This window comes from Phalacrocorax carbo, unplaced genomic scaffold (genome assembly GCF_963921805.1).
Source record: "Phalacrocorax carbo unplaced genomic scaffold, bPhaCar2.1 SCAFFOLD_263, whole genome shotgun sequence".
In the NCBI taxonomy this organism is placed as follows: domain Eukaryota; kingdom Metazoa; phylum Chordata; class Aves; order Suliformes; family Phalacrocoracidae; genus Phalacrocorax; species Phalacrocorax carbo.
Window position 1 is genome coordinate 22,946 of NW_026990268.1, and position 20,366 is coordinate 43,311.

Here is a 20,366-nt window from a genome sequence, read left to right on the forward strand (position 1 = left end):
CAGGAGCTCCCTGCGGGTCCCGGGAGGTCCCTGTGGGTCCCAGGAGGTCCCTGCGGGTCCCAGGAGCTCCCTGTGGGTCCTGGGAGGTCCCTGTGGGTCCCACGACCTCCCTATGGGTCCCCGGGGCTCCCTGTGGGTCCCAGGATGTTCCTGCGGGTCCCACGACCTCCCTGCGGGTCCCAGGAGCTCCCTGTGGGTCCCCGGGGCTCCCTGTGGGTCCCACGACCTCCCTGTGGGTCCCACGACCCCCCTGCGGGTCCCACGACCTCCCTGCGGGTCCCACAACCCCCCTGCGGGTCCCTGGGGCTCCCTGTGGGTCCCACGACCTCCCTATGGGTCCCATGACGTCCCTGCGGGTCCCACGACCTCCCTGTGGGTCCCACGACCCCCCTGCGGGTCCCCGGGGCTCCCTGCGGGTCCCACGACCCCCCTGCGGGTCCCCGGGGCTCCCAGGTCTCGGCACCCCCCAGGACGGTCCCTGCGAGCCGGGAAGGGGAGGGGAAGGGGGCCAGGCGGGGGGAGGGGACGGGACGCGAGCACCCACCGGCGGGGTCGGGGTCCTTGCGGTCGGCGGGGTCGTAGAGGGCCGAGATGGCGGAGGAGATGCTCTTCTGCAGGTCCTGGTTCTTGCTGACCGAGTCCTCCTCGTCGGAGGAGAAGGAGGGCAGCGTCTCCAGGTTGCGCTTCAGCTCCTCGTCCAGCCGCTTGCAGGGGCTGGGACACGCCATCACCAGCCCCTCGCCCTCCGCCCCCTCCAGCCCCCCCGGGAGGATCGGGGGGCCGACGGCAAAGGGGGCGGCGGGGGGCACGCGGGGGGTCTTGGAGGGGCTGGTGGCGGCGGGGGGCAAAGCCTGGCGCTTGCCGGATTTGAGGAAGTCGAGGAAGGAGGCCATGAAACCCGACTTCATCTCCGGCTGCTTCTCCTCTACCTCCTTGATCTTCTGCTTGATGCGCTCCCGCGTCTGGCTGCTGTCCAGGGGGGGCTCGGCCCCCGGCGGGGGGGCGCCTGCGGCGGGGGGGGCACCCCCTTCCGAGGGCACCGCGCCCTCCCCCCCCTTCGGCACCGCCAGCTTGATCTGGGGGGAGGGGGGAAATGGGGGGGGAGGGGCGTCAGGGGGCTCCCCTGGGGTGGTCCCCGGGACCCCCAGCGCCTGCCGGGGGGCCCCAGAGTCTCCCAGTGCCCCCCGTTATCTCCCAGGGACCCCCAGTGCCTGCCGGGGGGCCCCAGAGTCTCCCAGTGCCCCCCGTTATCTCCCAGGGACCCCCAGGGACCCCCAGCGCCTGCCGGGGGGCCCCAGTGTCTCCCAGTGCCCCCCGTTATCTCCCCGGGACCCCCAGGGACCCCCAGCGCCTGCCGGGGGGCCCCAGAGTCTCCCAGTGCCCCCCGTTATCTCCCCAGGGACCCCCAGGGACCCCCAGCGCCTGCCAGGGAGCCCCAGAGTCTCCCAGTGCCCCCCGTTATCTCCCAGTGACCCCCAGGGACCCCCAGCGCCTGCCGGGGGGGGCCCAGAGTCTCCCAGTGCCCCTCGTTATCTCCCAGTGACCCCCAGGGGGCCGCAGCACCTGCCAGGGGGCCCCAGAGTCTCCCAGTGCCCCCCGTTATCTCCCAGTGCCCCCCAGGGACCCCCAGCGCCTGCCGGGGGGCCCCAGTGTCTCCCAGTGCCCCCCGTTATCTCCCCGGGACCCTCAGGGACCCCCAGCGCCTGCCAGGGGGCCCCAGAGTCTCCCAGTGCCCCCCGTTATCTCCCAGTGACCCCCAGTGCCTGCCGGGGGGCCCCAGAGTCTCCCAGTGCCCCCCGTTATCTCCCAGTGACCCCCAGTGCCTGCCGGGGGGCCCCAGAGTCTCCCAGTGCCCCCCGTTATCTCCCAGGGACCCCCAGTGCCTGCCGGGGGGCCCCAGAGTCTCCCAGTGCCCCCCGTTATCTCCCCGGGACCCCCAGGAGCTCCCAGTGCCCCCCGTTATCTCCCAGTGACCCCCAGGGGGCCCCAGTGTCTCCCAGTGCCCCCCGTTGTCTCCCAGTGACCCCCAGGGACCCCCAGCGCCTGCCGGGGGGCCCCAGAGTCTCCCAGTGCCCCCCGTTATCTCCCCGGGACCCTCAGGGACCCCCAGCGTCTGCCAGGGGGCCCCAGAGTCTCCCAGTGCCCCCCGTTATCTCCCAGGGACCCCCAGTGCCTGCCGGGGGGCCCCAGAGTCTCCCAGTGCCCCCCGTTATCTCCCAGGGACCCCCAGTGCCTGCCGGGGGGCCCCAGAGTCTCCCAGTGCCCCCCGTTATCTCCCAGGGACCCCCAGTGCCTTCCGGGGGGCCCCAGAGTCTCCCAGTGCCCCCCGTTATCTCCCCGGGACCCCCAGGAGCTCCCAGTGCCCCCCGTTATCTCCCAGTGACCCCCAGGGGGCCCCAGTGTCTCCCAGTGCCCCCCGTTATCTCCCAGTGACCCCCAGGGACCCCCAGCGCCTGCCGGGGGGCCCCAGTGTCTCCCAGTGCCCCCCGTTATCTCCCAGTGACCCCCAGGGACCCCCAGCGCCTGCCAGGGGGCCCCAGAGTCTCCCAGTGCCCCCCGTTATCTCCCAGGGACCCCCAGTGCCTGCCGGGGGGCCCCAGAGTCTCCCAGTGCCCCCCGTTATCTCCCCGGGACCCCCAGGAGCTCCCAGTGCCCCCCGTTATCTCCCAGTGACCCCCAGGGACCCCCAGCGCCTGCCGGGGGGCCCCAGTGTCTCCCAGTGCCCCCCGTTATCTCCCAGTGACCCCCAGGGACCCCCAGCGCCTGCCAGGGGGCCCCAGAGTCTCCCAGTGCCCCCCGTTATCTCCCAGGGACCCCCAGTGCCTGCCGGGGGGCCCCAGAGTCTCCCAGTGCCCCCCGTTATGTCCCCGGGACCCCCAGGAGCTCCCAGTGCCCCCCGTTATCTCCCAGTGACCCCCAGGGGGCCCCAGAGTCTCCCAGTGCCCCCCGTTATCTCCCAGTGACCCCCAGGGACCCCCAGCGCCTGCTGGGGGGCCCCAGAGTCTCCCAGTGCCCCCCGTTATCTCCCCAGGGACCCCCAGGGACCCCCAGCACCTGCCGGGGGGTCCCAGTGTCTCCCAGTGCCCCCCGTTATCTCCCCAGGGACCCCCAGGGACCCCCAGCGCCTGCCGGGGAGCCCCAGAGTCTCCCACTGCCCCCCGTTATCTCCCCGGGACCCCCAGGAGCTCCCAGTGCCCCAGTAGCCACCTGGTTAACACACCGTAACCTCCTCAGAACACCCCAATACTCACCAGTGCCCCCCAGTTCCTTCCAGTGCCCCAACAGTCCCCTGCCATCACCCCTAGACCCCCCAATACTCACTTGTGCCCCCCAACGGGCCAACAGCAAATGGAAACAACCCCCCAAAAAGCCCAAGGACCCCCTTTTTGCCCCAACTTCTGCACCCCAAGACCCCACAGCACCCCCAAACCCCCTCAAGCTTCCCCCTGAGGGGCTCCAAGCCGTTGCTACCTCCTGTCTTGGAGCTGTTTGGGGTCACCAAAGCTCAGAAGATGGGGAAACCCCCCCTAAGACCCCCTTTTCCCCCCAATTTCTGCACCCCAAGACCCCACCGCACCCCCAAACCCCCTCAAGCTTCCCCCTGAGGGGCTCCAAGCCGTTGCTACCTCCTGCCTTGGGGGTTTTGGGGTCACCAGAGGGGAAAAAGACCAGGGGAAGCCCCCAAAAAGACCAAGGACCCCCTTTTCCCCCCAACATCTGCACCCCAAGACCCCACAGCACCCCCAAACCCCCTCAAGCTTCACCCTGAGGGGCTCCAAGCCGTTGCTACCTCCTGCTTTGTGGGGTTTTGGGGTCACCAGAGGGGAAAAAGACCAGGGGAAGCCCCCAAAAAGACCAAGGACCCCCTTTTCCCCCCAACATCTGCACCCCAAGACCCCACAGCACCCCCAAACCCCCTCAATCTTCCCCCTGAGGGGCTCCAAGCCATTGGTACCTCCTGCTTTGTGGGGTTTTGGGGTCACCGGAGGGGAAAAAGACCAGGGGAAGCCCCCAAAAAGACCAAGGACCCCCTTTTCCCCCCAACATCTGAGCCCTAAGACCCCACAGCACCCCCAAACCCCCTCAATCTTCCCCCTGAGGAGCTCCAAGCTGTTGCTACCTCCTGCCTTGGGGGTTTTGGGGTCACCAGAGGGGAAAAAGACCAGGGGAAGCCCCCAAAAAACCCAAGGACCCCATTTTCCCCTCCAGTTTCTGCACCCCAAGACCCCACAGCACCCCCAAACCCCCTCAATCTTCCCCCTGAGGGGCTCCAAGCCATTGCTGCCTCCTGCTTTGTGGGGTTTTGGGGTCACCGGAGGGGAAAAAGACCAGGGGAAGCCCCCAAAAAGCCCGAGGACCCCCTTTTCCCCCCCAACTTCTGCACCCCAAGAGCGCCCAGCACCCCCCAAACCCCCCGCTCCGCCCCGAGTCCTCACCTTGAGGGGCTTGAGGGGCTCGAGGCCGTTGCCGTCGGCCCCCTCCTCGCCGCCCTTCTTGCCCCGTCCCCGTCCTCGTCCCCGGGGCTTTTTGGGGCCGTCGGGGGCCAAGAGGCCGGGCGGCTCGGCCAAGGGTCGGATGCGGGGGCGCCCGCGGGGGCGCGGGGGTCCCTCGCGTTTGGGCTTGGTGGGTTTGCGGCCGCGTTTCTTGGGTCCGGGGTGGGGTCCCGGGTGGGGGCAGAAGTCGATGTCGCCCATGGGGCTGAGGCTGGGGCGGGCTCGGCAGCTGGAGATGAGGTCGGGCAGGAGGTCGGGCAGGCGGCGGCTGTTGAGGCGGATGTCGGCGGGGACGTCGGCCTTGTCCTCGTCGTCCTCGAACTCGTACTCCTGGGCGTAGGTTTTTTTGGGGGGCGGGAAGGGGTCCCGCTTGCGGAGGAGGTGGAAGGAAGAGGTTTTGAGCAGCTTCTTGGGTTTGGAGGAGCAGAAAAGGGGGGCGGCCAGCGGGGGTTTGGTCCCCTCGCCCGTGCTCTGGATCAAGCCCAAGGGCTCGGCGTTGACGGTGGAGGGCAGCTCGTGTTTGGGGGGCTCCAAGCCCAGCGGGGGGGCTTCGCCGGCCGCCCCCTCGGCGGGGCAGAAGGCGGGGTAGCTCTGCCCCATGTCGTAAGGGGGAGCCTTCAGCCCCTCGGGACGGGCTTCCAACCCCGCCGTCCCTTCCTCCTCCTCTTCCTCGGTGGTCTTGGGGAAGTCTTCGGGGGGGGGCCCGAACATGTCCTCCATGCCGGGGAAGAAGCCGCGGTCCTCGTCCTGCAGCAGGGCGTCGGGGAAGCAGATGGACGTCAGCGGGACGAAGCGGCCCTTGCCCCCCGCCGGGCTCCCCCCCTCGGCAAACTGGTCCTTGGCTTCCAGCGGGGCGGGGGCCACCGACGGACCCCCCTCGGGGTCCAGGAGGTGACCGGGGGGTCCCTGCACCCCCCCGGCTTGTCCCAGGTGAGGCTCCAACCCCAAGGGGGGCTCCAGAAAGTCTTGGATCTCCTGGGGGGCCGGCAGCACCTCCATGGGTTCGGGGGGCAGCGGCGGGGGGGCCTGGGGGTCCAGCCCCTGCGAACGGACGTGGGCTTGGTGCAGGTGGGCTTCCAGCAGCAGCTGGGGCGAGGGGGCGGCCGGGGGGGCCGGCGGGGCCGGGGGAGCCGGGGGGGGCGGCGGAGGGGGCGGCGGGGGGGGGCGGCATCCGCTGCTGCTCCAGGAGGTGGACGTCCAGGGGGGGTCTCCCCTTGGCGCGGGGGTGCAGCTGGCTCTGGGTGTGGGTCAGGACGGAGGGGAGGAGGGACCCCCCGGGCACCGGTACGGCCACCGGCACCACCGGCACCGGCCCCAGCTCGGGCGGGGGGTCCAAGAGGAGCCCGTGGGGCTCCAGGGGGGGTCCCTCGGCCACCAGCCGCCCGTGCTCGGGGGTCTTGGGCAGGTAAGCGTGGGGCTGCCCCAGCTCCTTGCCGGCGGCCAAGTGCTCGGCCGGCTTCTTCAGCTCCTGCCCGTAGGAATCGAGGGGGGGGGGCTGGTGGCCGTAGTGGACCACCGAGGTGGCCGCCAGCCCCTCGCCCCCGCCGCCGGCCCCCCCGCCGGCCCCCCGATACTCCTTGCCTCGCTCGGGTTTTTTCTTTTCCTTGAGCAGGGCCAGCTCCAGCGCCGCCGGCCCTTCCAGGTTGGAATTGGGCCGGATGACGCTCTGCAGCTGGTACCTCTCCTCCGCCTTCCCCAGCCCCCCGTAACCCCCCAAACCTTTGCCCGCCCCCCCCCGCTCCTCGCAGGCCCCCAGCCCCTCGGCCGGCCCGCGGGGGGGGCTGGGGGCTTGCAGGAGGTGCTGGATGAGGAAATCCTCGTCCTCGCTCCGTTCGGCCGCCAGCAGCTCCGCGTCGCCCTTCCCGCCTTTGCCGAAAGCGGGGGGTCGCTCCAGCCCCCCCGGCCCCCCGCCGTAACCCGGTGCCATGAAGGAGGGCGATAACACCGAACCCAGGTATTTTTGGGACTGGCCCGGCGACGCCCCGCTCTGGGGCCGGGCGGCCGGGGGGGACTGCAGGGGCCGGATGATGGGCGAGGGGCTGGAGCCCCCCAGGCCGGCGTAGGGGAGGGGGGCCGGCATGGCGGGCGAGTGGCCGGTGCTGTAGCTGAGCGAGGGGCTGGCGGTGGGTAAGCCCTGGGAGGGGGCCGGGGGGCCGTACGCCGCCGCCTGCCCCCCCTCGGGCTGCACCCCGTACGGCAGCGCCTGCAGCTGCTCGGGGGAGTAGGTCTGCCCTTGGCTGACGCAGGGCTGCAGCCCCTGCCCGCCCTGGCCCCCCGGCCCCCCGCCTTGCCCCCCGGCCGGGTAACTGGGGGCTTTGCCCCCCAGCTCCCCACCCTGCCCGCCGCTGAAGCCCCCGGCGGGCTGCCCGCCGGCCCCTAGGTTTTGGGGGGCCGGGGGGTTGGTGCCGTAACCGGGGGCCGGCCCCATGGCCAGCAGGTTTTGGGGTTGCCCCGGGGAATAGGCGGGCGACTGGCTGGCGATGACGGAGCTGGGTTTGGGGGTGCTGGGGGTGTAGCTGCTTTGGCACTTGGGGGTGGCGGTGGAGCGAGGGGTCTGTCGCGACGCCGAGTAACTCTTGGATTTGGTGCCGCCGTTGCCGCCGCCGCCGCCGCCGCCGCCGCCCGTCGCTCCGGCGCCGCCGCTACCGCCGGAGTACGCCGGCGATTGAATGATGGGTCGGTAACTCTGCGTCGGTTCCGGACGAGGAGCCGGGGCGTTTTTAGGGGGTTGTTGAGACCCCTCGGAGCTGGCGGGGGATTGTTCGCCCAAAGGGCTGCAGGAGAGGGCGGCGCGGTGCGGCATTTGCTGGTAGGTGCCGCCGCAGCTCAGGTAGTGCTGGAGGCTGTGCGCCGCCGGCGGTAGCTGCGGCTGTGCGCCCGCCGGCCGCTGGTAGTGCTTGATGACGCTGTCTTGCCGCGGCACGGCCCGGTCGCCTCCGCCGCCGCCGAAAACCGAAGCGTTGTAGAGTTGAGCCGGTTGTTCCGCCGGAGCGGCCAAAGGAGCCGAAAGGAGGTTAAACTGGGACGAACTGGGCGGTCCTCGATAGGCCGAACCTTGCGCCGGCAAACCGGAGCCCAGGACGGCGCTGCCGAGCCGCTCGAAGCCCAGGGAGGAGGGGACGCTGGGCTGGGTGGGTTTGATGTGCAGCAGGGGGTCGTGGGGGGAGAGGAGCCCGTTGGAGCCGGGGCTGAAGGCGGCCTCGGGCAGGCTGAGCGGGGAGCTGACCGGGAAGCTGCGCCCGCTGAACGACGCCGGGTGCTGGTAGGCGCTGAGCGCCGACGACGAGGGGAACGTGCCCGAACCCGGCAGAGCCCCCGAGATGAACAGCTCGGCCGGCGCCGGCGTGTGCATGGCTGCGGACGGGGAGAGAAAGCGGGGGGCTGGGGGTGGTGGGGGGAAATGGCGGGGAGAGCCTGGGGGGGGGGGGGGGTGTGTGCCCTGGGGCAAGGAGGAGGTCCCTGGGGCAAGTGGGGAGCCCTGGGGTACGTGGGGATACCCCTGGGGTACGTGGGGATACCCCTGGGGCATGTGGGCATACCCACTGGGGCATGTGGGGAACCCCCTGGGGCATGTGGGGAACCCCCTGGGGCAAGTGGGGAGCCCTGGGGCAAGTGGGGAGCCCCCTGGGGTACACGGGGATACCCCTGGGGTACGTGGGGAACCCCCTGGGTCATGTGGGGATACCCCCTGGGGCATGCGGGGAACCCCCTGGGGCATGTGGGGAACCCCCTGGGGCAAGGAGGAGCTCCCTGGGGCAAGTGGGGAGCCCCGGGGTATGTGGGGAACCCTCTGGGGCACGTGGGGATACCCCCTGGGGCAAGGAGGAGCTCGCTGGGGCAAGTGGGGAACCCTCTGGGGCACGTGGGGATACCCCCTGGGGCATGTGGGGAACCCCCCGGGGCAAGTGGGGAACCCCCCGGGGCAAGTGGGGAACCCCCCGGGGCAAGTGGGGATACCCCTGGGGTACGTAGGGAACCCCCTGGGGCATGTGGGGATACCCCCTGGGGCAAGTGGGGAGCCCCGGGGTACGTGGGGATACCCCTGGGGCACGTGGGGATACCCCCTGGGGCATGTGGGGAACGCCCCGGGGCAAGTGGGGAACCCCCTGGGGCAAGTGGGGAGCCCCGGGGTACGTGGGGATACCCCTGGGGCACGTGGGGAACCCCCTGGGGCAAGTGGGGAGCCCCGGGGTACGTGGGGATACCCCTGCGGCACATGGGGATACCCCCTGGGGCATGTGGGGAACCCCCTGGGGCAAGGAGGAGCTCCCTGGGGCAAGTGGGGAGCCCCGGAGTATGTGGGGATACCCCTGGGGTACAGGGGAACCCCCTGGCGTACATGAGGATACCCCTGGGGTATGTGGGGAACCCCTTGGGGCAAGGAGGAGCTCCCTGGGGCATGTGGGGAGCCCCGGGGTACGTGGGGATACCCCTGGGTCATGTGGGGAACCCTGGGTTACGTGGGGATACCCCTGGGGTACGTGGGGAACCCCCTGGGGTACGTGGGGAACCCCCTGGGGCATGTGGGGATACCCCCTGGGGTACGTGGGGAACCCCCTGGGGTATGTGGGGAACCCCCTGGGTCATGTGGGGAACCCTGGGGTACGTGGGGAACCCCCTGGGGTATGTGGGGAACCCCCTGGGGCATGTGGGGATACCCCTGGGGTACGTGGGGAACCCCCTGGGGTATGTGGGGAACCCCCTGGGGCATGTGGGGATACCCCTGGGGTACGTGGGGAACCCCCTGGGGTATGTGGGGAACCCTGGGGTACCTGGGGACCCCCCTGGGGTATGTGGGGAACCCCCCTGGGGCAAACAGAAGCCCCCTGGGGCAAGCGGGGAGGCTCTGGGGCAGGCTGGGGCCCCCCCCCGGGTGAGCACAGGGCCCCCCAGACTCACCGGTCTGCCAGGAGGGGGTGCGGAACTGGGAGAGCAGGGAGGAGGCGGAGGGGCCGGGCTGCGGCGCCCGCGACTCCAGCGCCGAGATGAGGTTCATGACGGAGGCGTCGGGCGCGGCGCCGCCAGCGTGGTGCAGCCCCGTCTCGAAGAGCCCCGAGAGCCCTGGGACAGCGCGGGGCAGCTCGGGGACACCGCGGGGACACCCGGGGGACACCCCAAGGGCAGCCCGGGGACACCCCAAGGGCAGCCCGGGGACACCCGGGGGACACCCCAAGGGCAGCCCGGGGACACCCAGGGACAGCGCGGGGACACCCGGGGGACACTCTGGGCAGCTCGGGGACACTCGGGGGCAGCTCAGGGACACCCCGGGGACACCCCAAGGGCAGCTCGGGGACACCCGGGGGACACCCTGGGCAGCTCGGGGACACCCGCGGGCAGTGCGGGGACACCCTGGGGACACCCAGGGGCAGCTCAGGGACACCCCGGGGACACCGTGGGAACACCCGGGGACACCCCAGGGACAGTGCAGGGCAGCTCGGGGACACCGCGGGGCAGCTCGGGGACACCCAGGGACACCGCGGGGCAGCTCAGGGACACCTGGGGACACCCAGGGGCAGCTCGGGGACACCCCGGGGACACCGTGGGAACACCCGGGGACACCCGGGGACACCCCAAGGACAGCGCAGGGCAGCTCGGGGACACCCCGGGGACACCTGGGGGCAGCTCGGGGACACCCCGGGGACACCTGGGGGCAGCTCGGGGACACCCCGGGGACACCGTGGGAACACTCGGGGACACCCGGGGACACCCCAAGGACAGCGCAGGGCAGCTCGGGGACACCCCGGGGACACCTGGGGGCAGCTCGGGGACACTCTGGGGACACCTGGGGGCAGCTCGGGGACACCCCGGGGACACCCCAAGGGCAGCTCACGGACACCCGGGGGACACCGTGGGAACACCCGGGGACACCCGGGGACACCCCAAGGACAGCGCAGGGCAGCTCAGGGACACCCCGGGGACACCTGGGGGCAGCTCGGGGACACCCCGGGGACACCTGGGGGCAGCTCGGGGACACCCTGGGGACACCCAGGGACAGCTCAGGAACACCCAGGGACACCGTGGGGACACCCGGGGACAGCGTGGGGACTCCCTGGGGCAGCTCGGGGACACCGCAGGGACACCACGGGGACACTCGGGGACACTGCGGGGACAGCTCGGGGACACCCCAGGAGCAGCTCGGGGACACAGTGGGGCATCTTGGGGACACCCGGGGGCACGTCGGGGACACCCGTGGGACACAGCGGGACACCCCGGGACAGCTCAGGGACACCCCGGGGACACCGTGGGACACCCGGGGGACAGCGTGGCCGTGCCCAGGGGACACCACGGGGACACCACGTGCCTCCCCGGGGACAGCTTGGGGACACAAGCGCTGGGACGGGGACGCTGATGCGAGTGGGGGGACACCGGCGTGGCCATGGACACGGGGACGCAGGGAGGGACAGGGGTGGGGACACGTGTGGGGACGCACACGGGGCGTGGGGACACGCAGGGAGCGTGGGGACACGTGTGGGGACGCGTGGGGACACACGTGGGGACATACACGGGGCGTGGGGACACGCAGGGAGCGCGGGGACATGTGTGGGGACACGCGTGGGGACGCACACAGGGCGTGGGAACACGCAGGGAGCGTGGGGACATGTGTGGGGACACGTGTGGGGACACACACGGGGCGTGGGGAGACACGTGGGGACACGCAGGGAGCGTGGGGACACGCGTGAGGACACGTGTGGGGACACACACGGGGCGTGGGGACACGCAGGGAGCGTGGGGACATGTGTGGGGACACGCGTGGGGACACACATGGAGCGTGGGGACACGTGTGGGGACACGCAGGGAGTGTGGGGACACGTGTGGGGACACACACGGGGCGTGGGGAGACACGTGGGGACACGCAGGGAGCGCGGGGACACGCGTGGGGACACGTGTGGGGACACACACAGAGCATGGGGACACGTGTGGGGACACGCAGGGAGCACGGGGACACGCGTGGGGACACGTTTGGGGACACACACGGAGCGTGGGGACACGCGTGGGGACACAGACAGGCATGAGGGGACACGGGGACGGGCGCTGGGGACACGGGGACGGGGTGCGCACGGGGTCGCGGTGACGTGGGGACACGGGAAGCAGGGGGTGACGGTGACACGGTGACACGGTGACACCGGGAGCTGGGGCTGGGGTGTCGTGGGAAGGGGAGCTCGCGGTGACAAAGCAACGCGGGGACACAGGGGTCAGGGTGACAAAGGGACCCGGGGTCGGGGGGTGACGGGGTGACACGGTGACACGGTGTTGCACGGGGTTGTGAGGCTGGGGTGACACGGGGTCGGGGTGACACAGTGACATGGGGTTGGGGTGTTGCGGTGACGAAGGCCTCTGGGGCCACGGGGTCAGGGTGTTGGGGTGACACGGGGTCAGGGTGACACGGGGTCGGGGTGTTGCGGTGACGAAGGGACCCGGGGTTGCAGGTTTGGGGTGTTGGGGTACCACAGGGTCAGGGTGACACAGGGTCAGGGTGTTGTGGTGACAAAGGGACCCGGTGTCGCGGGGTCGGGGTACTGCGGGGTTGGGGTGACAAAGGGACCCGGGGTCGCGGGGCCGGGGTGTTGCCGCGGCGGCGGCGGCTGTACCTGCGGGGTGGTGGTTGGCGGCATAGCCCTGGAGCGGGTGGGGGGCGCCGTAGGGCTGGCGGTGCAGCAGGTCGGGGTCGGGGTGTGACGCCCGCGAGCCCCCGTACACCAGGCTGGGGGGGGCAGGGCCGTCAGCGCCTCGCACAGTCACCCCCCCTCGCACCCTCACCCCCCCGCACACCCTCACAACCCCCCCACACCCCCACACGCCATCGTGCGACGGGCGCGATGCCCGGCTGTGAGCGGCAACAGGCGCGAAACGTGGCAGGGAACCGCCTACAGCCGCGCAAGAGGTGTGAAACGCGGTTGTGAGCTGCCCACAGGCGGGCAACGGGTGTGACACCGTGCAAGGAACCGCCTACAGCCGCACAAGAGGTGTGAAACGCGGTTGTGAGCTGCCCACAGGCGGGCAACGGGTGTGACACAGGGCAGGGAACCGCCTACAGCCACACAAGAGGTGTGAAACGCGGTTGTGAGCTGCCCACAGGCGGGCAACGGGTGTGACACAGGGGAGGGAACCACCTACAGCCGCACAAGAGGAGTGAAACAGGGTTGTGAGCTGCCCACGGGCGGGCAACGGGTGTGACGCAGGGCAGGGAACCGCCTACAGCCGCACAAGAGGTGTGAAACGCGGTTGTGAGCTGCCCACGGGCAGGCAACGGGTGTGACACCGTGCAAGGAACCGCCTACAGCCGCGCAAGAGGTGTGAAACGCGGTTGTGAGCTGCCCACAGGCGGGCAAGAGGTGTGACACAGGGCAGGGAACCACCTACAGCCGCACAAGAGGTGTGAAACGCGGTTGTGAGCTGCCCACGGGCGGGCAACGGGTGTGACACAGCGCAAGGAACCGCCTACAGCCGCACAAGAGGTGTGAAACGCGGTTGTGAGCTGCCCACAGGCGGGCAAGAGGTGTGACACAGGGCAGGGAACCATCTACAGCCGCACAAGAGGTGTGAAACGCGGTTGTGAGCTGCCCACGGGCAGGCAACGGGTGTGACACAGGGCAGGGAACCGCCTACAGCCGCACAAGAGGTGTGAAACGCGGTTGTGAGCTGCCCACAGGCGGGCAACGGGTGTGACACAGCGCAAGGAACCACCTACAGTCGTGCAACAGGCCCGACGTGCGGTTGTGAGCTGCTGGAGTTGTGCGAGAGACACTGGGTGAGACCCCGCACCCTGTGCACCGGCACCCCGGGGACCCCGCACCCCGTGCACTGACATCCCAGGAGCTGCTGCACCCGCTGCACCGGCACCCCAGCACCCAGTGCCATGGGGCCCCAGCACCCCAAATCCCAGTGCACGGGGACGGCAGCACCCCAGCACCCGCTGCACGGACGCCCCAGCACCCCAAAACCCCAAGCCCGGGTGCACAGAGACCCCAGCACCCGGTGCCGTGGGGCCCCAGCACCCCAAATCCCAGTGCACAGGGACGGCAGCACCCCAGCACCCGCTGCACGGACGCCCCAGCACCCCAAAACCCCAAGCCCGGGTGCACAGAGACCCCAGCACCCAGTGCCATGGGGCCCCAGCACCCCAAATCCCAGTGCACAGGGACGGCAGCACCCCAGCACCCACTGCACGGACGCCCCAGCACCCCAAAACCCCAAGCCCGGGTGCACAGAGACCCCAGCACCCAGTGCCATGGGGCCCCAGCACCCCAAATCCCAGTGCACAGGGACGGCAGCACCCCAGCACCCACTGCACGGACGCCCCAGCACCCCAAAACCCCAAGCCCGGGTGCACCCAGTGCAGGGAGACGCCGGCACTCCTGCACCCAGTGCACCAGGACCCCAGCACCCCGAGTCCCAGAGCACCCCGGCCCTCTGTGCACTAAGCTCCCAGCACCCGGAGCACCGGGACCTTGCACCCCCGTATTCCTGCACCCCAAAGCTGCTGCACCTGCTGCACGGAGACCCCAGCACCCAGTGACCCCTGCACCCCAGCACCCAGTGCACCCCAGTCCCTGGTGCAAAAGGACCCCAACACCTCCAAATCATCGTGCACCGGCACCCCAGAACCCCAAGTCCCAGTGCAATTGGGTCCCAGCACCCCAATACCCCAGCACCCCCAGTCCCTCATGCACTGGGACCCCAGCACCCCGATACCCCAGCACCCCCAGTGCCTCATGCACTGGGACCCCAGCACCCCGATACTCCTGCACCCAGTGCACCGGGACCCAGCACCCCAGTCCCTGACGCCCCAGCACCCCAAATCTCACTACATGGGGAGCCCAGCACCCAAAACCCGCGTACACTGGTACCCCAAGCACCCCCAGCCCCCAGTGCACAGGGGCCCCAGCACCCCAAATCTCACTGCACCCAGACCCCAGCCCCCCCCCAGCACCCCAAATCCCACTGCACCAGGGCCCCAGCACCCCAATACTCCTGCACCCAGTGCACTGGGACCCAGCACCCCAAGTCCTGCTGCACCGGGACCCTGCAACCCCAGCACCCCCAGCCCCTGGTGCAACAGCACCCCAGCACCCCGATACTCCTGCACCCAGAGCACTGGCACCCCGGCACCCCAAATCCCGCCGCACCAGGCCCCAGCACCCGCAGACCCCAGCGCACCAGATCTCCAGCACCCCAAATCCTGCTGCACTGGGACCCCAGCACCCCCAGTCCCTGCTGCACCAACACCCCAGCACCCCAATACTCCCGTACCCCATGCACCGGGACCCCTGCACCCCCAACCCCCCGGATCCTGCCACACTGAGACCCCTGCACCCCACATCTTGGTGCACCAGGTCTCCAGCACCCAAAAATCCTGCTGCAATGGGACCCCTGCACCCCCAAGTCCTGGTGCACCGAGGTCCCAGCACCCAAAAATCCTGCTGCAATGGGACTCCTGCACCCCAAATCCTGGTGCACCAGGACCCCTGGAACCCCCAGCACCCCAAAACCCTGTGCTATGAGCCTCCAGCACCCCAAGTGCCTGGTGCACTGGGGCCCCAGCACCCCAAATCCCAGTACACCGGGGCCCCAGCACCCCAAATCCCAGTACACCGGAGCCCCAGCACCCAAAAATCCTTCTGTAAGGAGACTCCTGCACCCCAAGTCCCGGTGCACTGGGCCTCCAGCACCCCAAGTCCCTGGTGCACCGGGCCTCCAGCACCCCAAGTCCCTGGTGCACTGGGCCTCCAGCACCCCAAGTCCCTGGTGCACTGGGCCTCCAGCACCCCAAGTCCTGGTGCACTGGGCCTCCAGCACCCCAAGTCCCTGGTGCACCGGGACCCCAGCACCCCAAGTCCCTGGTGCACCGGGACCCCAGCACCCCAAGTCCCTGGTGCACCGGGACCCCAGCACCCCAAATCCTGGTGCACTGGGCCTCCAGCACCCCAAGTCCCTGGTGCAATGGAGCCCCAGCACCCCAAATCCTGGTGCTATGGGCCTCCAGCACCCCAAGTCCCTGGTGCACCGGGATCTCAGCCCCCCAAATCCTGGTGCTATGGGCCTCCAGCACCCCAAGTCCCAGGTGCAATGGAGCCCCAGCACCCCAAGTCCCGGGTGCAATGGAGCCCCAGCACCCCAAATCCTGGTGCTATGGGCCTCCAGCACCCCAAGTCCCTGGTGCACCGGGATCTCAGCCCCCCAAATCCTGGTGCTATGGGCCTCCAGCACCCCAAGTCCCAGGTGCAATGGAGCCCCAGCACCCCAAATCCTGGTGCTATGGGCCTCCAGCACCCCAAGTCCCTGGTGCACCGGGATCTCAGCCCCCCAAATCCTGGTGCTATGGTCCTCCAGCACCCCAAGTCCCGGGTGCAATGGAGCCCCAGCACCCCAAATCCTGGTGCACTGGGCCTCCAGCACCCCAAGTCCCGGGTGCAATGGAGCCCCAGCACCCCAAATCCTGGTGCTATGGGCCTCCAGCACCCCAAGTCCCGGGTGCAATGGAGCCCCAGCACCCCAAGTCCCGGGTGCAATGGAGCCCCAGCACCCCAAATCCTGGTGCACTGGGCCTCCAGCACCCCAAGTCTTGGTGCACCGGGATCGCAGCCCCCCAAATCCTGCTGCACCGGGGCCCCAGCCCCCCAAATCCCAGTGCACCGGGGCCCCAGCGCCCCAGATCCCGGAGCACGGGGGCCCCAGCACCCCCAACCCCCCAGATCCCGGAGCACCGGGCCTCCAGCCCCCCAGATCCCGGAGCACCGGGCCTCCAGCCCCCCAAATCCCAGTGCACCGGGGCCCCAGCGCCCCAGATCCCGGAGCACGGGGACCCCAGCACCCCCAACCCCCCAGATCCCGGAGCACCGGGCCTCCAGCCCCCCAGATCCCGGAGCACCGGGTCTCCAGCCCCCCAGATCCCAGTGCACCGGGGCCCCAGCGCCCCAGATCCCGGAGCACGGGGGCCCCAGCACCCCCAACCCCCCAGATCCCGGAGCACCGGGCCTCCAGCCCCCCAGATCCCGGAGCACCGGGGCCGCAGCCCCCCCGCCCCCCCGGTGCGGCCCCTCACCTGGCCTTGGCGGAGCGCTCGTAGGTCCAGCTGGGCCCGGCGGCCAGCGGGTCCCCGAAGCCGGCGGCCGGGTAGTTCCTGTCCATGGGGGCGGCGGGGAGCGGGCGGGGGGGGGGGCGGCCACGGGCGGGGCGGGGCGGGGCGGCCCCCGCCGCGGCGGCGCCCCCGGGGCCGGGCGGGGCCGGGGAGGGGGGGGGCGGCGGGGGGGGGGCGGGGGGCGGCGGAGGGCGGTGGCGGCGGCGGCGGCGGCGGCGGCGGGGGGGGGGGCGGTCACGGAGCGGCCATGTTGGGGCTGGCGGGGCCGCGCCGCCGCCGCTTCCTCCCACAATGCACCGCGCGGCGGGGAGGGGCGGGGCGGGGCGGGGGAAGGGGATTGGCGGGGGCGGGGGGAGGGGGCGGGGCGGCGGGAGGCGGCGGAGGGGGATTGGCGGGGAAGGGGAAGGGGCGGGGCGAGACGGCGGGGGAGGTGGGGAAGGGGCGGGGCGAGGCGGCGGAGGGGGATTGGCGGAACGGGGAGTAGGCGGAGCGAGGCGGTGGCGGGAGATTGGCGGAGCGGGGGAGTAGGCGGAGCGAGGCGGTGGCGGGAGATTGGCGGAGGCGGGGAAAGGGGCGGGGCGAAGCGGCGGGGGGCGGGGAAAGGGGAGAGGCGAAGCGACGGCGGGAGATTGGCGGAGGTGGGGAAAGGGGCGGGGCAATGCGGCGGGGGCAGAGAATGGGGCGGGGCGAAGAGGCAGAAGAAGATTGGTGGGCGGGGAAGTGGGCGGGGCGAGGCTGTGGCGGGAGATTGGCAGAGTCGGGGAAAGGGGCGGGGCGATGTGGCAGTGGGAGATTGGCAGAGTCGGGGAAGGGGCGGGGCGAGGCGGTGAAGGGGTGGGGCCATCCTATGGGGCGGGGAGGAGGGCGGGGCGAGGCAGTGGGAGCGTTGAGGGGGCGTGGCCATGGCACGGAGGGGGCGTGGGCTCTGGAGTCATGGGGGTCACGGGGGGAGTGGGGTGTACTGGGAGGGAGGTGTGAGGTACTGGGGGTTACTGGGAGGTGCTGGGGGCAGGTGGGAGGCACTGGGGTTTCCACTGGGGGGGACTGGGAGTAACTGGGAGGGAGGTGGGGGGCGCTGGGAGGCCCTGGCGGTGTTACTGGGGGGACTGGGAGTAACTGGGAGGGAGGTGGGAGGCGCTGGGAGGCCCTGGCGATGTACTGGGGGGGACTGGGAGTAACTGGGAAGGAGTAGGATGTACTAGGGGGAGGTGGGATGCTCTGGAGGGGTTAATGGGGGAACTGGGAGTAACTGGGTGGGAGGTGGGAGGTGCTGGGGGGAGCTGGGAGGCCCTGGCGGTGTTACTGGGGAGGACTGGGAGTAACTGGAAAGGAGTAGGATGTACTAGGGGGAGGTGGGAGGCCTGGAGGGGTTACTGGGGGAACTGGGAGTAACTGGGTGGGAGGTGGGAGGTGGGAGGTGCTGGGGGGAGCTGGGAGGCCCTGGCGGTGTTACTGGGGAGGACTGGGAGTAACTGGAAAGGAGTAGGATGTACTAGGGGGAGGTGGGAGGCTCTGGAGGGGTTAATGGGGGAACTGGGAGTAACTGGGTGGGAGGTGGGAGGTGCTGGGGGGAGCTGGGAGGCCCTGGCGGTGTTACTGGGGGGGACTGGGAGTAACTGGAAAGGAGTAGGATGTACTAGGGGGAGGTGGGAGGCCCTGGAGGGGTTACTGGGGGAACTGGGAGTAACTGGGTGGGAGGTGGGAGGTGCTGGGGGGAGCTGGGAGTCCCTGGCGGTGTTACTGGGGGGGGACTGGGAGTAACTGGGAAGGAGTAGGATGTACTAGGGGGAGGTGGGATGCTCTGGAGGGGTTACTGGGGAACTGGGAGTAACTGGGTGGGAGGTGGGAGGTGCTGGGGGGAGCTGGGAGGCCCTGGCGGTGTTACTGGGGGGGACTGGGAGTAACTGGGAAGGAGTAGGATGTACTAGGGGGAGGTGGGAGACTCTGGAGGGGTTACTGGGGAACTGGGAGTAACTGGGTGAGAGGTGGAAGGCAGTTGGGGGAGCTGGAGCTTCTGGGGGAGTTACTGGGAGGGACTGGGAGAACTGGAGGGGAACTGGGGGAGCTGGATGTAAGTGGGAGGTGGTGAGGAGAACTGGGTGCAACTGGGAGGTGAGCGGGGAGGACTGGGAGGGACATCAGGGAGGCGCTGGGGGGTCTTGAGGTGGGACTGGGAGGTGCTGGGGGGCGACTGGGAGGTGCTGGGGAACAAAGGGTTTTCCGCCGAGGGGGGGAACCGGCGGGCCGGGGCCCGCCCGGACCCTCTTTGCTGCTGCACCCGGAAGCGCGGCGGGGGGCACGTCCCCTTACTCTGGGTGGGGGCCATTTCCGGCGTGGCATTTCCGGTCGAGGCACTTCCGGCTTCCGGTAGCGGCGGAAGAGCGAAGAGCGACCGGCGAGAGGAAAGGCCGGGGCCACCCCGCCCCCACCCGCTCCGGGGACCCCCCGAAGACCCCCCGGGACCACCCGGGACCCCCCCCGCGACCCCCCCCCGGACCCTCCGAGGCCGCCATGACGCGTCACGGGAAGAACTGCACGGCGGGGGCCGTGTACACCTACCACGAGAAGAAGAAGGACACGGGTGGGCGGCGGGGGGGGGGGCGTGGGGGGATGTGGGGGGCACGGGGGGATGTGGGGGGGCAAACGGGGGGATGTGGGGCTACATGGCGGGGAACGGGGACATGGCGGTGTGGGGAGGGTCGCAGAGGGGCACGGGGGGATATTGGGGACACGGGGAGTGGTGGGGGGACGCGGGGGATATGTGGGGGTCGCGGGAGGGACCTGGGGACATGGAGGTGGCAGGGGGAAGCCGGGGGGTGGCGGGGGGCGTCTGGGGGACCCGGGGGGGTGACGGTGTCCCCGTGTCCCCCCCCCCCAGCGGCCTCGGGCTACGGCACCCAGCGGGTGCGGGGTGGGGCCGCGACGCCGTCAAGGACTTCGACTGCTGCTGCCTCTCGCTGCAGCCCTGCCGGGACCCCGTCGTCACGTGAGGGACCCCCCCAACCCCCCTGGGGGCACCCCCAAATCCCCCCAGGGCCCCCCCCAAACCCCCCAGCCCTGCCGGGACCCCCCGTCGTCACGTGAGGGACCCCCCAACCCCCCTGGGGGCCCCCCCCTAAATCCCCCCAGGGCCCCCCCAAACCCCCCAGCACCGCCGGGACCCTGTCGTCACATGAGGGACCCCCCAACCCCCCTGGGGCACCCCCAAATCCCCCCAGGGCCCCCCCCAAACCCCCCAGCACCGCTGGGACCCCGTCGTCACGTGAGGGACCCCCAAGCCCCCCCGGAGACCCCCCAAACCCCACTGGGGCCCCCCCAAACCCGCTGAGACCCGTCCATTTCCCTTCTGAGCCCCCAACCCCTCCCAGGCTTTCGAGGACCCCCCCAGGACCCCCATAAACTTCCCGACAACTTTTCTGACCCCCCAAACTCCACTTGGGGACACCCCCCCCACAAGGTTCTCCCTGAAGCCCCCAGACCCTCTCTAAACTCCCTCCCCCATTTTCAGGACCCCTCTCCGAGTCCCCCCTGAACCCCCAAACTCCCCTTGGGGCCCCCCAAACTCCTGGGAACCCCCCGTAAAGCTTCCAGACCCCCCCCCCCCCAGGCTCTCCCCATCCCCAGGGGGTTTCCCTGGATGCCCCAATACCAGTTGTGGGGTGGGGGGGGGGGCCCCAACCCTGCACCTGCCCCCCAAGTTTGGGGCCCCCCCCGTGACCCCCCCACGCCCCCCCCCCCCCCCCCCAGCCCCGACGGGTTCCTGTACGAGCGTGAGGCGATTTTGGGGTACATCC

The 20,366-nt window shown here is 70.8% G+C and overlaps 1 protein-coding gene and 1 long non-coding RNA gene across 2 annotated transcripts in view; one reads left to right on the plus strand and one right to left on the minus strand.

Moving 5' to 3' along the window:
- The window catches only part of PRR12 (proline rich 12), a 34,038-nt gene extending 17,353 nt beyond the window's left edge, over positions 1–16,685 (minus strand). Inside the window, 6 exon segments of the mRNA XM_064440049.1 lie at positions 545–1,076; positions 4,437–5,673; positions 5,675–7,847; positions 9,393–9,554; positions 12,083–12,195; positions 16,537–16,685. Coding sequence (XP_064296119.1) covers positions 545–1,076; positions 4,437–5,673; positions 5,675–7,847; positions 9,393–9,554; positions 12,083–12,195; positions 16,537–16,622 — 4,303 coding nt within the window. The 5' untranslated portion in view covers positions 16,623–16,685.
- Positions 16,686–18,797: 2,112 nt separating this feature from the next.
- Positions 18,798–20,366, plus strand: LOC135310921 (uncharacterized). The gene is made up of 3 exons (XR_010370863.1): positions 18,798–19,153; positions 19,451–19,558; positions 20,320–20,366. It is a non-coding gene; the product is annotated as an uncharacterized LOC135310921 (long non-coding RNA).